Source organism: Poecilia formosa, unplaced genomic scaffold (genome assembly GCF_000485575.1).
Source record: "Poecilia formosa unplaced genomic scaffold, Poecilia_formosa-5.1.2 Scaffold237, whole genome shotgun sequence".
Classification (NCBI taxonomy): Eukaryota; Metazoa; Chordata; class Actinopteri; order Cyprinodontiformes; family Poeciliidae; genus Poecilia; species Poecilia formosa.
Window position 1 is genome coordinate 626,664 of NW_006800176.1, and position 15,884 is coordinate 642,547.

Consider the following 15,884-nt stretch of genomic DNA (forward strand, 5'->3'; position numbering starts at 1 on the left):
ATATATATATATATATATTAGTAGGATTTATCTCCTCTACATTTGCCTAAGCTAAGCTTTTTTTTTTGTCAGAGTTATTTCAAATTAATTTGAAGTTGTTTTAGGCAAGTAGTTGAAGCGGACACTGTAATTATTATGGCAACTACAGCAAATAGACACTCAAAAACATGTTCTTAATTATGACTCTAAGTGAACCCTCCAGTTAGTCATATTTATTTTCCCGAGCATTAAAAACTTTACAAAGTATTCATTAGTGTATGTACTTGAAACTTGGTGCATCTAATTTGTTCTCCAGTAAAGAGCTTTGTGAAGAATAAGATATGAAATATAATTATTCAGGCAGTTTGGGATTAAAAGGAACCAAAGAACAGAGACTACGGTTTGTCTTTAAACAATATGGTTAATCTGGATTATGGCAAACTTTCAGTACAATCACATCTTCAGAAACGATGCTGATTGACCTTGTAGCCTAATTAAAGTGCACCATCACCAATCGAGAGCAGATTAGACAGCTTGGCTGTCAGGGTGACTGACAGGGTTAGGCTCTCCCCCTGCAGTCACATCAGCGCTACAAAGGCATTGCATACAAAAATCACATGGCGGTGAGAGTGGAGAAGCTCTAAGTTTAGCACCTCGCCTCCCGTCTAAAGTCAGCTGCACCTAATAATAATATAGAAATGGATAAATTTACAAGTACACGACAGACGTGCTTTGGGGCTTATGTATTTATTTTTGCATTTGCAGCATCGCTTCATACATTATTCCTCCCCCTCTCCATCTCAGAACTGTTATCACTGCAGTTTTCTTTCTTTTTTTTTTTTTTAAACTAAAGAATTGCTTCGCACTGCTCCAGAGTTTATGCAAACCCAAGCTGCCGGTTGATGTCATATACTTACCGAACAAATCTGACTCCACTTTGAGCGAGGTCTCGTCAGGTGAGCATTCGAGTGCAACCTATATTCCCGTGCAGCTCACGCACACTTCTGGTCGGGAAGGAAAGCTGACATGCAGGGTGGCCTGTAAGCCTCTTTTGTCCATGTGCAGCAAAGTCATCGGCCAGCTCAGTTGCTCCGGCAGACAAAGCTTCACAGAGATAGCCAGTATTCTGGTACATCCTCACTCTCTCCTCGAGCTGGAGTTGGACTCTGCCCCTTGCTCTATACCTGCTAAGCCTCATCCTGTTCGTCCCCCCCCCCCCGCTATCATGCTCACACTCAGATTTTCTTATATATTTTTAGCTTTTTGTTATATATGTGTGTTGTGATATTTTTGCAATTTTGTTAAGATTGACTTTGACTTTGGAACATAAGCATGAGAATAATGATGTTTATGGCAAAATAGTCTCACTCTTTGAACTTTTTACTTTTATATATATTTCTCACAGTTATAGCCCAAAAACATCAATATGTTTTACTTGAATTTGCACAATAGTGAAGAAGTTGAAAGAGACCAAACCTGGTTTTTCTCTTTTACAAATAAAATTTCAAAAAGTGTGCCCTGCTTTTGTATTCAGCTCGACTGTCTGTACAAAGTCTGCAGAAGGAAACCTTTTGGAATAAGTCTCTACTGTCCTGGTAAAAAGCAGAGCCTTGTATGACACTTTGCTTCGTACAAAGGGTCTGGGCTCTCGGCTGTTGAGAAACGATTGCTTCCTGTAGGCGTGGACTCTGTTGAGGTTTTAAATTTTACCCAATCGCTAATGTTTGCCTGTGATGGATGCAATACGCCTCTTCCGCACTAAGAAGCTTACTGGAAACTCCCTGCGCTGTAAAGAACCATCCTCCACTGTGTAGAGAGAAGTGCAGGACCGAACAGGGCGGCTGTTGATGTTAATTCAATATTTAGAAGCGTGGCCAACATGGACCGAATGGCTTTGTTCACTTCCTCCACTACTATTGTTAAAACTCCAGGCAGACTACAATTTTAAGAAAAATCGTCATTCACAGCTTCTCCTTCTGCTCGCTGATTGGCCTGGTCAAAAAAATCCACCGAAGACGATGAAAATCAAGGGGAGAAATGTGCATCTTCTTTAACATTTGCTGAGCCCCCTTCAGCTAGCTTCTTGTGGGGAACTAACAAACAGGACCTCTAAAGGTTTTAGTTTGACCCCTCTATAAAAGCTAGACATGGAGTGTGCCGCTAATAGCTGTGCTGTCAACAGATCTATGACCGTCACATAAAATCCCAGTAGTGTAGATGGGAGTTTGTTCTTGTAACATGACAAAACCTGAAAAAGTTCAAGCGCTATTAACATTTTTGCAAGGCACTCTATGAAAAGACGGTAATTACCTGAGAACAATCAAAAGACTAATGAATTACCATGAAGGCAAGCTATTAGCCATGAGCGCATTCTCGCAAAGAAAGATAGATGGAGATGCTGATACGGAGTAAGTGAAAAATGTAGAGTAACCGAGAAAGATGCAGAAAGCTACAAGCAAGGCGACGGAAAGCAAGGAAATATGAGAGGGAAAAAAAAACTGTGGAGAAGATGGGAGGTTGAGGTTGGTTGGAGGGGCTGGCCGAGGGGGTGTGTCCAACGTTACTCTCATGAATCAGTGTCAATGGAGTGCGAAGAAAATAATTAAGAAACAGGCTAGTGCTTTGTTAAATACTGCCAAAGGTAAAAAGCTTGTTCTACTGTACGCAAAGAGACTGGAAGGGAAGCAAGAATGGGGGGAAAAAACGGGAAAGAGGGAAATGCATGGGGAGGAAAAATCCATCACATAATGGATGCCAAACTGCCCTTCACGTGATATTATGAAGGGAGGCAATAAAAATAGCACTGTCATACTGTAAATGTTTATGTACAGTAGCTACGTGTGCATGTTGCACAGCAGCTTCGGGATTTATGAGCGCGGCCGTAATGCACTGAAGTCAACACAAAGCTCTGAGTCATATTTCACATTTGTTATCATATTGAGGGTGAATTTGCTGAGCCGTACATGGTGCGCATAATACATTTTAGGTAATTTTTCCTGTGGCTTTCCTCCTTTCGGCTGCACCGCTCCGAGGAGGGGGGTGTGAGAATGCCAGCGTGGACGGCGCGACGACTTCAGGAGAAGCCAAGAGGGTTGCACAGCAACACCTACACTTTTACACACTCCAGAGGTTTTACAGCTAATAGAAGGCAGGGCCACGTCACAGGGCTGCAATTGTATGTTCAAGGCTTCCAGCGGGGGCCAACGTGGCGCTGAAACTCCCCACTCCTCCGCCCCCCGGGCCAACAGCGGAGAACGGGAGGGCCATTAGATCGCACCGATGCATAAAATCCCTGGCCTTTTCGGGAGACGGGCTGCGCGACACCGACAGGAGGTCGTCCTTGTGCCTCAAGTGCGTCTTTTTGTTTGTTTGTTTGTTTGTTTGTTTGTTTTATACGCGTGTACAAATATGTGCGAGTGCACGGGGACTCACGGGTAAGTCTTTTAGGTGTCGTTTGTAATATCCATCATTGTGTCTGAAGGAGGCACAGAGGGAATTCATGATCACTGGACTCTCTGAGACGGAATCAACTTAGTTGGTGTGCATCAAGGACATATGTATGGTTGGAATGCAGAAGCTTGCTTCTCCTTTGAGGCAGCTGTTCATTAAAACATTGCAGTTTGATCCTAAGCTCTTTGGCCCAGTTGACATGCCATAGGGCTCGTGATGCAACCAGAACCAACCAGAACCTCCTACTCTTTCCAGCGTTGTTTGTCTTGAGGATTTTTTTTCTCTCTCTTTTCTTGTACGCCAACAGCTATGTGCTTCTATATGTGCCCCCTTTTTTTTCTTATATCTGCAACCGTAAGTATATGATCATGTGTTATTTAATGCTCTGAATGTGTTAGATTTTATGCAACGTGTTTGCACGATGCATAAATATAGGATCACAAAGTGCCTGTTTTTGCTTGCTAACGCAACAAGACAGACTCGGGATTGCAGAGTGGGAAGAGACTTGAGTTTTGTCGTGCTACAGCCATTAACTTGTATACATTTAATTGGCATTAAAGTGATCGTTAAGTGATATAGTACCACTTAATTATGAAGTTGAAGAAAAAGGATGCATGATTTTTAAAATGCTACATAAAAAAATCAGTTTTTTATGCATGCCTTTACATTTATCCCCTTTGACTCTATCACCCTTAAATAAAGTCCAGTGTCACCAATTCTCTTCAGAAATCACATAGTTAATCTAAAGAGTTCATCTGTGTGTATTTCAATCCCAGTATAAATACAGATGTTCTTTAAAAGCTTCAGAGGGTCCGTCAGAAAACATTAGTGAACAAACAGCTTCACCAAGAACAAAGAAATACAGCAGACAGGACAGAAACAAAGACGTGGAAAAGAGGTACAAAGCAGGTTCTAAAACAATATGCCGAGCTTAAAACATTTCAGAGAACATCATCCAAAAATGAAAGGTATACGGTACACCTGGAAACCACCAAGACGAGGCTGTCCACCTAACTGACAGTCAGTACAAGAGAGCATTAATAAAAGAAACAGCCTAGCAGCCCATGGTAATACTGGTGCTGCAGCAGAGATTCACAGCTCAGGTCAGAGGATTTGTTAACAAAACAAGTTTTAGTTGTGCACTCCACAAATCTGATATTTTTGGGAGCCTGGCAAGAAAAGGTTTTATTCAAAGAAAGCCATAAGAAATCATGTTTAAAGTTTGCCGAAGGCATGCAGAGGACTCGGCGGACGTCTAGTATGAGGTGAGCTGGTCAGAGGAGACCTTTTTCAAATTTCTGGGTACTTGCAAAACAAACATGTCTTGCAGAAAACACTTTATGTCAATCTGAGCTCACCACGAGGCAACATCATATTGTGAGGATTTGTTTTTCTGCAGCTGAAATAGGAAGACTAGTTAGAGTTGATTGGACGATGAAGATAAATGTGGGGCAGTCGTGGAAGGAAACCTGTGAGACTTGAGACGGTGGCAGATTTATTTTATTTTATTAGATTTTAATTTGCAAAGAATCCATTTTCATTCCACTTCAAAATGTTGCCTCGCTTTGTGTTCGTCTGTCACTTAAAATTCTCATAAAAGTTTGTGGTGACAAACAAACAAAAAAAAACCCCGAAGTGATATAGATCCTTTTGCAAAGCACTGTAACTTCTGCCGCATTACTCTCAAGGCTGCGCATCTGCTGCTGCGTGGCATTTTTGCCGGAGACTTGTGAAGGGTTACAGCTGAGCTAGCAAGGGGCAGCCTTGACACTGAAATGATGAAACCATGACATGAAATCAAGCCAGCGTCACTGTAGGTGCTGCGTGAGTTAGAGGAGCAGGTCCGCTGTTCAAGAGCATCTGTCAAAGTTGAAATATAGACCGAGGACGTAGATAGAAATCAAGGTTCTTGACGTTGTGATTTAACCTTCAGAGACATGTGTTTAACATTCATGTATGTTTACACGCAGGTTTTTACGGGCGAATTTGCGCATCGCGGAGTATTATGTTTGTTGGAATTTTGTTCAGAACTTCAGTATTGTTTTTTTTCTTTTTCTTCTTCTTCTTCTTCTTCTTCGTCTTTTCCTCCTTCTGCATGGCTGTATCTAAGCAACATCTCTGAGGCTGCGAAGAAAACAGCACTAATAAGCTACCTCATTAAGGCGGGCGCATGGTAGGCCTCATGGTTTGTGCTGTCAACTCAGTGGGTTAGGATGCAAACTTCAAAAGACAGCTGAGTGTACAATGCACCCACACAGGAGTGCTAATTTGGTTTAGAAATTGGTAAACAAACTATTTACCCACTTTTCTTACTCAGCTGTACGCCAGTGGAACCTTAAATCCGGGTAATATTGGACAGCGTGATGACAACAAAAACGTGGCCGTCTTCTCTCTGGGGCTAATGTGGCTCATGGAAAGGGCCTCATCATTTAAGAGATAATTTGGCTGGGGTTGTTTTTTTTTTGTTTTTTTTGTTTTGTTTTTCTTCACCCTACGGCTGTGCCAAACCTCAGAGTCCCTCCATTGTTGGTCCCTGAAACTCCCGTCACTGAAGGAGAGAGCGGTCCGAGCGCGTCCACATGCTCCTCCGAGTCGTTCGCGGACACACACATTAAACGCACTGTCTCATTAATGCAAACACAACCCTAGTTAGATCACTATATGCAATAAATTGGATTAAATTCCACTGGCTAAGCACTGTGATCTCGTAGGGTTAATTAATTTCAGTCTATTCTGTCCATGTTTTTTTCTGCTTGAACACATGCTGACACTGTTATTGTGCGGCGTCCTGCTCATTGAAGAAGTATAATAGGCTTACGATGGAGGGAGAGGAAGCTGCAACATTTCCCACTATGAGCTGATTTGGATTCTTTCTGTCTTGATTCAAGGAAGTACGCTACACTAGTCAGGTTTAATACGGACGCCCCCCCAAACCTCCCCCCCCCCTCCCGCCACCTCTTTCTGGCTCTTATCTTTTCTCCCCTGAAATGACAAAAACTCGGATGGTTTCTCAGGGCCCCCTTGTTTCTGCCTGGATGCTATCTCATTTGGTTTTAATATATTTATCTATTCATTATTGTTCCCTTTTATTAGCCAGCTAATATTGTTCGTAATTTGTCCTTATCTGCGAGGATGACAGTCAAATTTGCACTCCACCTCGCCAGACAGACGGATAAATGACCCCTTCCCCTGCTCCTCTCCTCCCTTCATTCATCTGCTCTTCTCCTAACTCCAATGAAACATGACTGACGGCACGCTGTATAAGTAGTTGTCATAGCAACCTCCCCATCCTTCTGACAAGTACGTTTTCTCCATAGCACACGCTTTCCCTGTTCTGTCACAATCTCTTTCTCTCTCTCTGTCTCTCTCTGTCTCTCTCTCTCTCTCTCTCTCTCCCGCTCCATCCTCGCTGTCTTACTGTTGCAACATTTGTGAAAAAGACAGACAGAGCAGAGAAATTTGAAAACCAGTGAGCGCCGAAAGTAGTTGATATGCTCTCCTTCATCCCCTCCACCGGGCCTCTCCCCCCTCCATTGCCTCTCCTTCTCAGTCTCACTGCTCTGCCCTTTCCTCATCCTCCCCACCACTGGCAGTGATTCACCAGCTCTGGTGGCACAGCTCTTTCATACATCCTGGCTTATCAAGGACTGCAGGACTGTATGCCCGGCAACTTAGAGTTTGGGCTCATTGCTCTGACTCTCCCTTCCATTCATTCTGCTCCGTCTCTCCTCCCATCTCTTCCTCATTCTCTTCTTTTCTCTCTTTGTTCCCCTGGTTCCAAAAACTGCCACTCGGCCTCATTGTTACTCAGTAAGTCCCAGCTGACTGTCCGAAATCCTTAATGGTCTCTGGCACAATCAGGGAACCCAGGGTAATACGTGTGGTGCAGATGTTGTACGGACACTCAAGGGAGGAGGAAATCCTTCAAGATTTCAGGTTGTATCCACTGTTGTACAAAGGTATTGGATTCGTCATGGATGTGCTGTTGCTACACATGTACCAGTTACATTTTCTATTTTTTTTTAGAAGTTTTTTGGCACTAGTGGCCTTTTTTTTAATAGTAATCTGACAGGAAAGGGGCAGAGGGAAGGACCGAGACTCAAACTTGAGTAGCCTTTGCGTCTGGGACGCTCACACATTTGAGGCAGGCTTTGTGATACCAACACATAACATAATGTAACAACACTGTATAACAATCCTGCCATAAGTAATATGTTGCTGTGATGCAGTTTGGTTTCCAATATTTTAAATTAAATTAGCTTCAGCACCTTAATTAACACGATGGCTCTTCTTTTGGTTTGAAAGATATTAAGCATTTACTTTATTTTTAAGTGAATCTCAGTTAGTCATGGGGTTGTGTTTTGTACAATTCAATTTGTACAATTCTTAACATATAAGCAGCACGGCTATGTTTCTCTATATTTTGAAATGTATTTTTCCCCCAACAAGCACCTGTGGGGTAAATTAAAAATAATGGCAGCATGAGCGTGTCAGTGGGGATGCGGTAGAGTGTCTCTGTTGATGTGAGAATACACTCTGCCACGGTGAGCCGTAAAGGCATCTTAATGCCAGCATGTTACACAGTTTTCTCAGTGAACATTCAGCTGCTTATTGGACCCCTGAATTGCTTAAGTGATCATAATTTATGTTAAATATTTCAAAGCTATGTTATGGTAATTTAGAATAAAAAATCACGTTGACTTGCGTGAGCAGTGAAAGGTAACAAAAACACGTTTTGATAACTCGCAAAGAGTGAATTTGCAGCAGTTCACCTTTAATTTTGTACAGTTTAGAAAACGCCTTACGCAGAAGAAGTGTTGTGCGAGTTCACGAAGAACAAGTTATAAAACTGAATCTAGTACCGGTACTCATCAGCATTGCTCTTGTGAATTTTGAAGATGCTCTAAGAAAATGTCAATAGTGTGAGTCACAAGATGGTTAACAGACAGGCATGAACTCGTGTTGGGTGACGATGAAAGAGCTGTTATCTCTAACCCTTTCTTTTAAGCCTTCAAAGTCTTTGTTATAACTTTTTTCTTCAACATCCTTTTGCCCTTTCACTCCCTTTCTTGTCATAAGTCATGTGGACTTTACTGTAGGCATTTTACCCTCTGCTCGTGTTTGTTTGCACACTATTTGTTCTGCGGCGTTGTTGATAAATGAGTTAATGTTTTTCTATTGCCGATGTAACAAAAAAAAAAGGGGGACATAAATTCCCAATCAAGCCGTTTAGCTGAGAGCAGCCAGAGCAGAGTCCTAGACTGGAGCAGATCTCCAACATTATCTGTTGTCACGAGTTGCTCAGCCGTTTTTAAATCCTGAGTCAAGACACGTGCCAGAACATGCTCGCCACAATTTCCTCAATCGCAGATTTTTTTTTTGTTTTTTTTTGTTTTGTTTGCTAAATAATGTAAAAACAATATCTGTATAACGTTACCGGTTTCCCACACCGCAGCGGCCTCTTGAATATGTTTCAGATTCTTGTCTTTCTCAGACATGATACAGAAGGACGGTGGGCTGATCAGGATCTTAGTGTCTCGGGCTTTTCGTGAAGCTATATTACACAGGTAGGTGATATATAGTGGCCACTGGTCATTTTATACTACGAGTCCTATAAATATTATTTCATTTAGCTGGAGGTGACGTTCCAGTTAGCCATCCTTAAGCTGCAGGATGGATGCAGCATCGTATTTTAAGCCATGCCACATGGAAGCTGTTAACACTGTGATTCTCAGAGAGAACCTCCTATAAAACCGGTAAAGGTCATGCATTAACTCATAACTTCTCACACCCACTTGAAAAAGGAATGTGGCAACCAAAGTGAGAGCCGATAAACTCCTGCGCCTCACAGAACTATTATACTCCCTTCAACTTTTTCTGTGTTGTTTTCACAATGGTTTTGATTTAAATTAGATCATTAATTGAACATTTTTGACCTACATTCAAAAGATTTAATATTATTGGGATTCTGTTTGCTTGACCAAGATTTTCACCCTCATATTTACTCTGCACAAACATGACTTCTTGTGACTTTCGTTCAACAATAACTTTCATTCTTCCATGATGACCATGTATGTGGAGTACATGTCTAGTAGTTTTCCTGTCCACATATTCTCCGACCTGTGCTGTGGATCTCAGACGCTCCTCAAGAGCTACAATGAGCCTCTAAGCAGTTTTCTTTACTAATGCTCTTCTCACCCGGCCAGTCAGTTTAGGTGGACTGCAATGTCCTCACAGGTAAAGTAAATGTGTGCAGTTGAGCCACATTTACTTTATTTTCAGATGATGGGTTGAAAGCTTTTGACCTAATCCTGCTATAAACTTCTCTGTAGCTTTTTCCCTGACTCACTTGCTTTGTTCTTTGGTCTTCATCTCGCTGTTTGATTACTAATGTTCTCTAGCAAACATCTGACGCCTTCGCAAAACAGCTGGCTTCATGGAGAGATTAAATTACACATAGACGGACATCTTGAGCAAGTTTTTTTTACTAGATTTTTGCTTAGGGGCATTGCAGACTTTTATTAGTTAAAAAAAAGATAAATATAATTTTCCTTTTACTTCACAATCATTCCCCTGTTTGTGTTGGTCTAGCAACATAAGGTCAACAAAATACAGAGATGTTTGTGGTACTTCAAAGTGATGCTGATGTTAAAGTTCAATGGTGATCAAAAAAAATAATTCTGAAAGTCGCTATGACAGTGTTTACATAGATTGCTCTCCGTCTGATTTGAACTAGAACTGTGTCTGAGATGTAGTCTGGTTTTATTTCAGGAAAAATCTTTACAGTTTTGACCCACCCATCTACTTGTACACACAGACTCTCTCTCTCTCGCGCACGAACACACGCACACACACACACAAACATCCTTGACTCATCTTTCTGATTCAACCTCGGAATTTATATTCTCCCTCCAGCAAAAGGATGGACCATCTTGGCCTTTCATTTTCCAGTTCAGGCGTTTCTTTTTTTGCAGATAAATGCTCTCCAATCCACCCTGACAGATGTCACATTGCATCACTTCCATTTTTTATATGTAGCCTCTGATCCTGCCACTTTCAATAAGGAGCCAGCACCAGGGACGCCCCTCCCTAGACAATCCTCTGACACGGGCGATTATTTTAAAGGTGCATCACTGATGGTGCCGAGTCGCAAAAGCCTTGCTGGAGCGCGCATGCCTGCTGTGAGATTTTACGTACTGCCTTGTGGGTTGAGTCAAGGAATGACAACGGCACAGGATGGTGTGTAGAAATTACTAGCGAACCCGGTCAATACGACTGGTTGCAGTTTATGCGGCTCTCCTCCTCTTCACAGCAGTAGCTGTTGGTTCAGTCCGTCGCTTTCTCCGCTGTGGCTTTATGGGTCAGAGTTGGAGAAACAATCTGTATAAAGAAAAAAAGATTTTAGTGCTTCCTGCTGCCGGCAGAAACACACAACGGCGTAGCATTAATCATACAGTGCCAGACCACATCAGTAAACACGGGGTGTCAGGTCAAGGTAAAGATCAGATCCCACAGCATTTAACAGGACTCAATAGCATAAAGGCAATCTATTGAAAAGTCAGCGTTATTCATGGCTTGTCTCCCAGGCCTCGGCGCTCGCTGAAGAGACACACCATTGTTCACTGAAGAGTGCGCTGAAATATTTCTCTGGCTTCACAAAAAAACTCTGGATCAGCAGCAATTAGTAGGGTAAGAAAGAGATAAAGAGAGGAAGAGAGGGAGGGCAGCAGTTGAAAAAGGAACGAGGGGAAAAAAATGTGGAATCAGCGAGAGGAAAAAGGGAAAGGCATGAAAGAGAGAGGGAAGGAAGAGATGGATGAATAAGTGGGGTGGAGGGGGGAGGAGAGGTGACGAGTTGAAGAAGGAGAGAGAAGTTGTAGGTTCCAGCCAGTGCAGTTTGGTGTGTAGGAGGATGAAGCTGCCTGGAGCCCCTCTTGCTTTTTACACGACCAAAGACTCCCTCATTGTCTTTGGTCTGAGTCTCGTACATGTGTGTGTGTGAGTAACGTCTTCATTATTTCATTGTTTCCCGTTATTTCTTCCTTACACTATGACCACACACTTGCCCGCACGTGTCTCCACGTGGAATCGGACCCCGTTTTATTGGATCTGGATCAGTCCTGGGAAAGAAATAAACTGTGTCACTTGAGCCCAGGCTTCAGTAAATAAATAAAATGGCTCTGCAGAACCTTTGAATGTATGTAATATATTTGTTTGTCCCTGTGGTAAAATTGTTTTCACTGTAATGACAGCGTTTCCCGTTATCGGCCTGCTCTCTAATTGGTTTCATAATTGAGGTCAGGTATAATGTAACCTTTTGTCCCTTTCTTTGTTTCAGAAGACAGGAAGTTGTTTGTCGGGATGCTGAATAAACAGCAGACTGAGGAGGATGTTTATCGTCTCTTTGAGCCCTATGGAGTCATCGAGGAGTGCACGGTCCTAAGAGGTCCTGACGGAAACAGCAAAGGTAGGAGACGGGATTCGGCTGTCAGATTTATTTAGGTCAATGACTGACAGTCAAATGTGTGTGTGTGTGTGTGGAAGGGGGGAGGGGGGGGTGGACATCATGTAAATTACAGATGGCATATGGATCAGATATAGGTCAAGCAGCCTCCGTGCTTGACTTGAGATTGTTGATCTGTTTGATGTGTGAGAAATTGATCAGCTGTGGGGAAAGAAAAACTTCTGCTTGACTTTAACTCTTAGAAGCATTGCCAGGCACTTAGTTAAAATAAATCCACGAAAAGCCTGGACAGTGAGTCCACCAGCAAGTTTCACTGTGGGAATGGTGTGTTCAAACACAACAGTTTGAGTTTGGGACAAAAAGTTACATTTTGTCAGATAATCTTCTTTCACTCACGCTGATGTGGAGAAGTGTTTGCACATCATTGTGCAAACGTCCTAATTTCCTGTTTTTTGTGTATTTGAACACTTGAAGTGTTTCAGAACATCAAACAAATTTAAAAGTCCTGCTGCATAACCCAAGTTCACCTTGAGCTCCATCTGCATACCCTTGCAGGTGGACAGACATTTTCCTTTAGGATTTTTGGGTAGACCACAGAATTTATGGTTTACCACAGCAAGTTATCCTGAAAACAGCCTCAAACCATCACATCTATTACCACATTTTACTAAATGGTATGATGTTCCATTCTTCTTCTTGTGGTATTTATTGGCAATTGGCAAACAACTTCATGCATTACCACAACCAAATGGTAAGGAGTGTGGATTATGATTATAATATCTATACAAATAATACCGTGCCCTTCTTTTGTTAAGGTCCTACTTAAGTGAAGTCTTGATTTAGAACAGGTGTGGCAGAAACCACTGTAATTTATCAGGTGATAAATCACTTTTTCAGAACAGGCCAGACTGTTTTTTTTTTCTCCCTTATAAATAAACATCTTCATTTAAAAACTGCATTTTGTGTTTACTTGTTGTTTTTTTCACTAATATTTGAATTGGTCTTATGTTCTGAAATATGTAAGTGTAACAAACATGCAAAATAATAGGATAAACGCCTTTTCACTCCACTGTTTTTGTATTGTTTAACGTTTGTGGCAAACTGCTTTCAAAAACAGCATTTATTTCTTCTTGCCTTTCATCCATAAAGGGACGGATTTGTAGAGCGCACAAGTAATCTGTCAACAGATTGTCCCACTTTTGTCTCTTCACTCCGGAATTACCACCACCAATCTCTGAGCTGCTTCTCTGATTATTTCTCTCATTGCTCAGCCTTTCAGTTTTCTGTTTCACTTTACAATAATATCTTATTTTGTATTAGTCTGTCACATAAACGTGTTGAACTTTCTGGTTGTATAGTGACAAAACGGAAAAGGTTCGAGAGGATTAATGTCTTTGCGGGGTCGTGTTTATTGAATATGATGTCAACTACACGTTTCAGAAAAGTTTTTGGATTTCCCACAAAAAATAAAATCTGGATTCATTTACTTTCAAATAACTCCTCAAATCTGTTCTGATCCCACAAAAATAGATATAAACAATATCAAGCACACATAGAATGTGGCTTCCTATTGATCATCTGAATTAATCCAGATTCTCAGAAAAAAAAAAAGAAGAAAAGAGAATGTGACATTAAATTCGAAAAAGTGAGAGTTGCACAGGCATTGTATCTTAACACAACGCAGCAGTCTCGCAGAGGCTTGAACCATCCACTGATAACAGCCAGCATGGTGCTTCTACAAGTTTGCCTCAGGATGCAAAATCTATTATCTTATTTCAATCCATTTGAAATTTGATTAATTAACATAATTTTGGTTTGCAGGATGTAGTTTGATGAACCGTTTACCAACAGCAGTCCTTTTGAACTTCCATCCATTCATCCGTTGTCCAAGATTGCACACCCTTGCAAGACCGTAGGGGCTGGTGCGTGCCAGTAACTGGGCAGGAGGCAAAGACACACAGAACAAACATACATCCTGTCATTCACACTCACTTCTAAGGTTGATTTAGAGAGATTTATTAAGTTAAATATATATATATATATCTATATATATACATACATAATGGTTTGAAGTCAAACTGGTTAGGCTCTGTCAAGGTTTAGCATTAAACCATTAAAACAAATATCCCAGGGAAGTTGATCAGTAATGTTTACGATATCACATTCTGACGTTATTTTTTTATGTCAAATATTATTTTTATAATTGTTTTATTATAAGAATTACAATAAATACTAAAGTCAGTTGTTGTTTTTTTAAGTTGTACACCTGCAAGAGTGGACATTTTATGATTAATTCAATCGCAAAATTCCAGTTTCTTCAATTGAAATATTTTGGTTTATGGTTGGGCACAAAAACATACTCTTAAGGAAATATGTTTATTAACAGCTGCTCATCTGTGATGCCTCTTTCATCATATTTAGTAGTCCCCATCTGTGATGAACGTTCATAGTAACAAGTGGTAGCATCTAGGATTTGATTTTAAGAGACGCATTAGCATGTAACGTAGGGAACTCGGGTTTTGAAGAAAGACCACCCATCCCTCTTTAGGTACGGCTACACCAGCTAGGCATAGGCAATCCATGTATGGAGGGGTAAAAGGCTAATTATAGCAGTACATGACCCCATTGTAGCAAAGACCTTGTACAGGTCATCAGGAACTCAAAGCTTTTTCCTATCCACATCTCAGTAGGAGGGAGGCGGGCAGCAGTTTGGCAGCTGAATGGACATCTTGATCGGCTGGTGTCCACAGTGGTGTGCCTATTAACAGGAGAAGAATGGCAAGGTGACTGGGTCAAGCAGGACAGACGATAAGAAGAATAAGGCACAAAAGATGAAATACTAAGAAATAGACAATTCACATGACGTGATATTGGGTGAGAGTGCGGTGGATCAGTGACTGACTCTGCTTCACTGGAACAAACAGAATCACTTTTCATGTTTTCATGTTTCTGTTTGGTGATTTTACTTTTTTAATGCTTTTTATTTTCAGTTCAAAAGCAGTGAAGGATTACTAATGCTCATCAGCAAAGTCCAGCTGTGGAGTCGTCTTTTTATTTCTTTTTTCCTCACAAAGACTATCATACGTTTTTAAAGACATTATACAAAGAGCATTGTTTCTGTGATTTCTGAGCTTCCAAGTCTTTTTCACATCTTCGAATATTGATCAAAACGTGTTCTGCAATGGTTTTTTCTATTTGATTTCATTCTCTTTAACTGTGATTTAATATGAACAAAGAGGCATGTGGTGCTAAATAGCGAGCTTTTCTGCTTCATCAGTGGTATCTTTGGCCTGCAGCTTCTGCTCGTCTGCCTGCCTAATGCCCAGAATGGGGGGGAAGCTTGCTGTGCAATGAGAGCCTCTTAATGCTCAGTGATTTCTTCAGAGTCAGATTTAATTCTACAGCTTTTATTAATGCTACCCTAAATATCCACATACGTACATATGGGTATGTATGTGTGCATGCGTTTGATATGCATCTGCTCTTTCTTCCAGGTTGCGCCTTCGTCAAGTTTTCTACACACACCGAGGCTCAGTCTGCAATCGGCGCCCTGCACGGCAGCCAGACCATGCCAGTGAGTACAGCTCGATCAGAGACGCATGCTTCTTTTCAGACACACACAAAACACAAAGTTACTTATAACGGCTACAATGCGTCTCAGAAGTTTACGTACGCTCAGACTTGACAAGAATATTTTAATTTTAGTTTGTGGTTATTTATTTTAACCACTCTAGACTGTTGATCCAACCTTCAGGATACTTTAAAACAATAATCTGATGCACAAAGTTAAACTTACAAAGTTAAACTCGCCACCAATGTTAAAGCATGGTGGTGTTGCTGCCACCGCCATGCTTGAGAGCTACAGTGTTCTTTGGTTTGAAACTCGCACCATGTGCATGTTTGGTATCACTGGAAATTTTGAGTTTCAACCATCTATTTGTTGACTTAAAGTGAAGTTGAGGAATATTGGAGGGTTTTCTCTATTTTAACT

The 15,884-nt window shown here is 41.3% G+C and overlaps 1 protein-coding gene across 13 annotated transcripts in view; it reads left to right on the forward strand.

Moving 5' to 3' along the window:
• The window catches only part of celf5a (cugbp, Elav-like family member 5a), a 239,129-nt gene that overhangs the window by 180,575 nt on the left and 42,670 nt on the right, over window positions 1-15,884 (forward strand). For 9 of the 13 annotated variants that reach the window (XM_016680248.1, XM_016680249.1, XM_007569181.2 and 6 more), the window contains exons 4-5: window positions 11,768-11,896; window positions 15,388-15,467. In XM_016680248.1, coding sequence (XP_016535734.1) covers window positions 11,768-11,896; window positions 15,388-15,467 — 209 coding nt within the window. The remainder of the gene's footprint in view (window positions 1-11,767; window positions 11,897-15,387; window positions 15,468-15,884) is intronic. The other 4 variants (XM_016680240.1, XM_016680250.1, XM_016680245.1 and 1 more) reach the window with 1 other exon arrangement.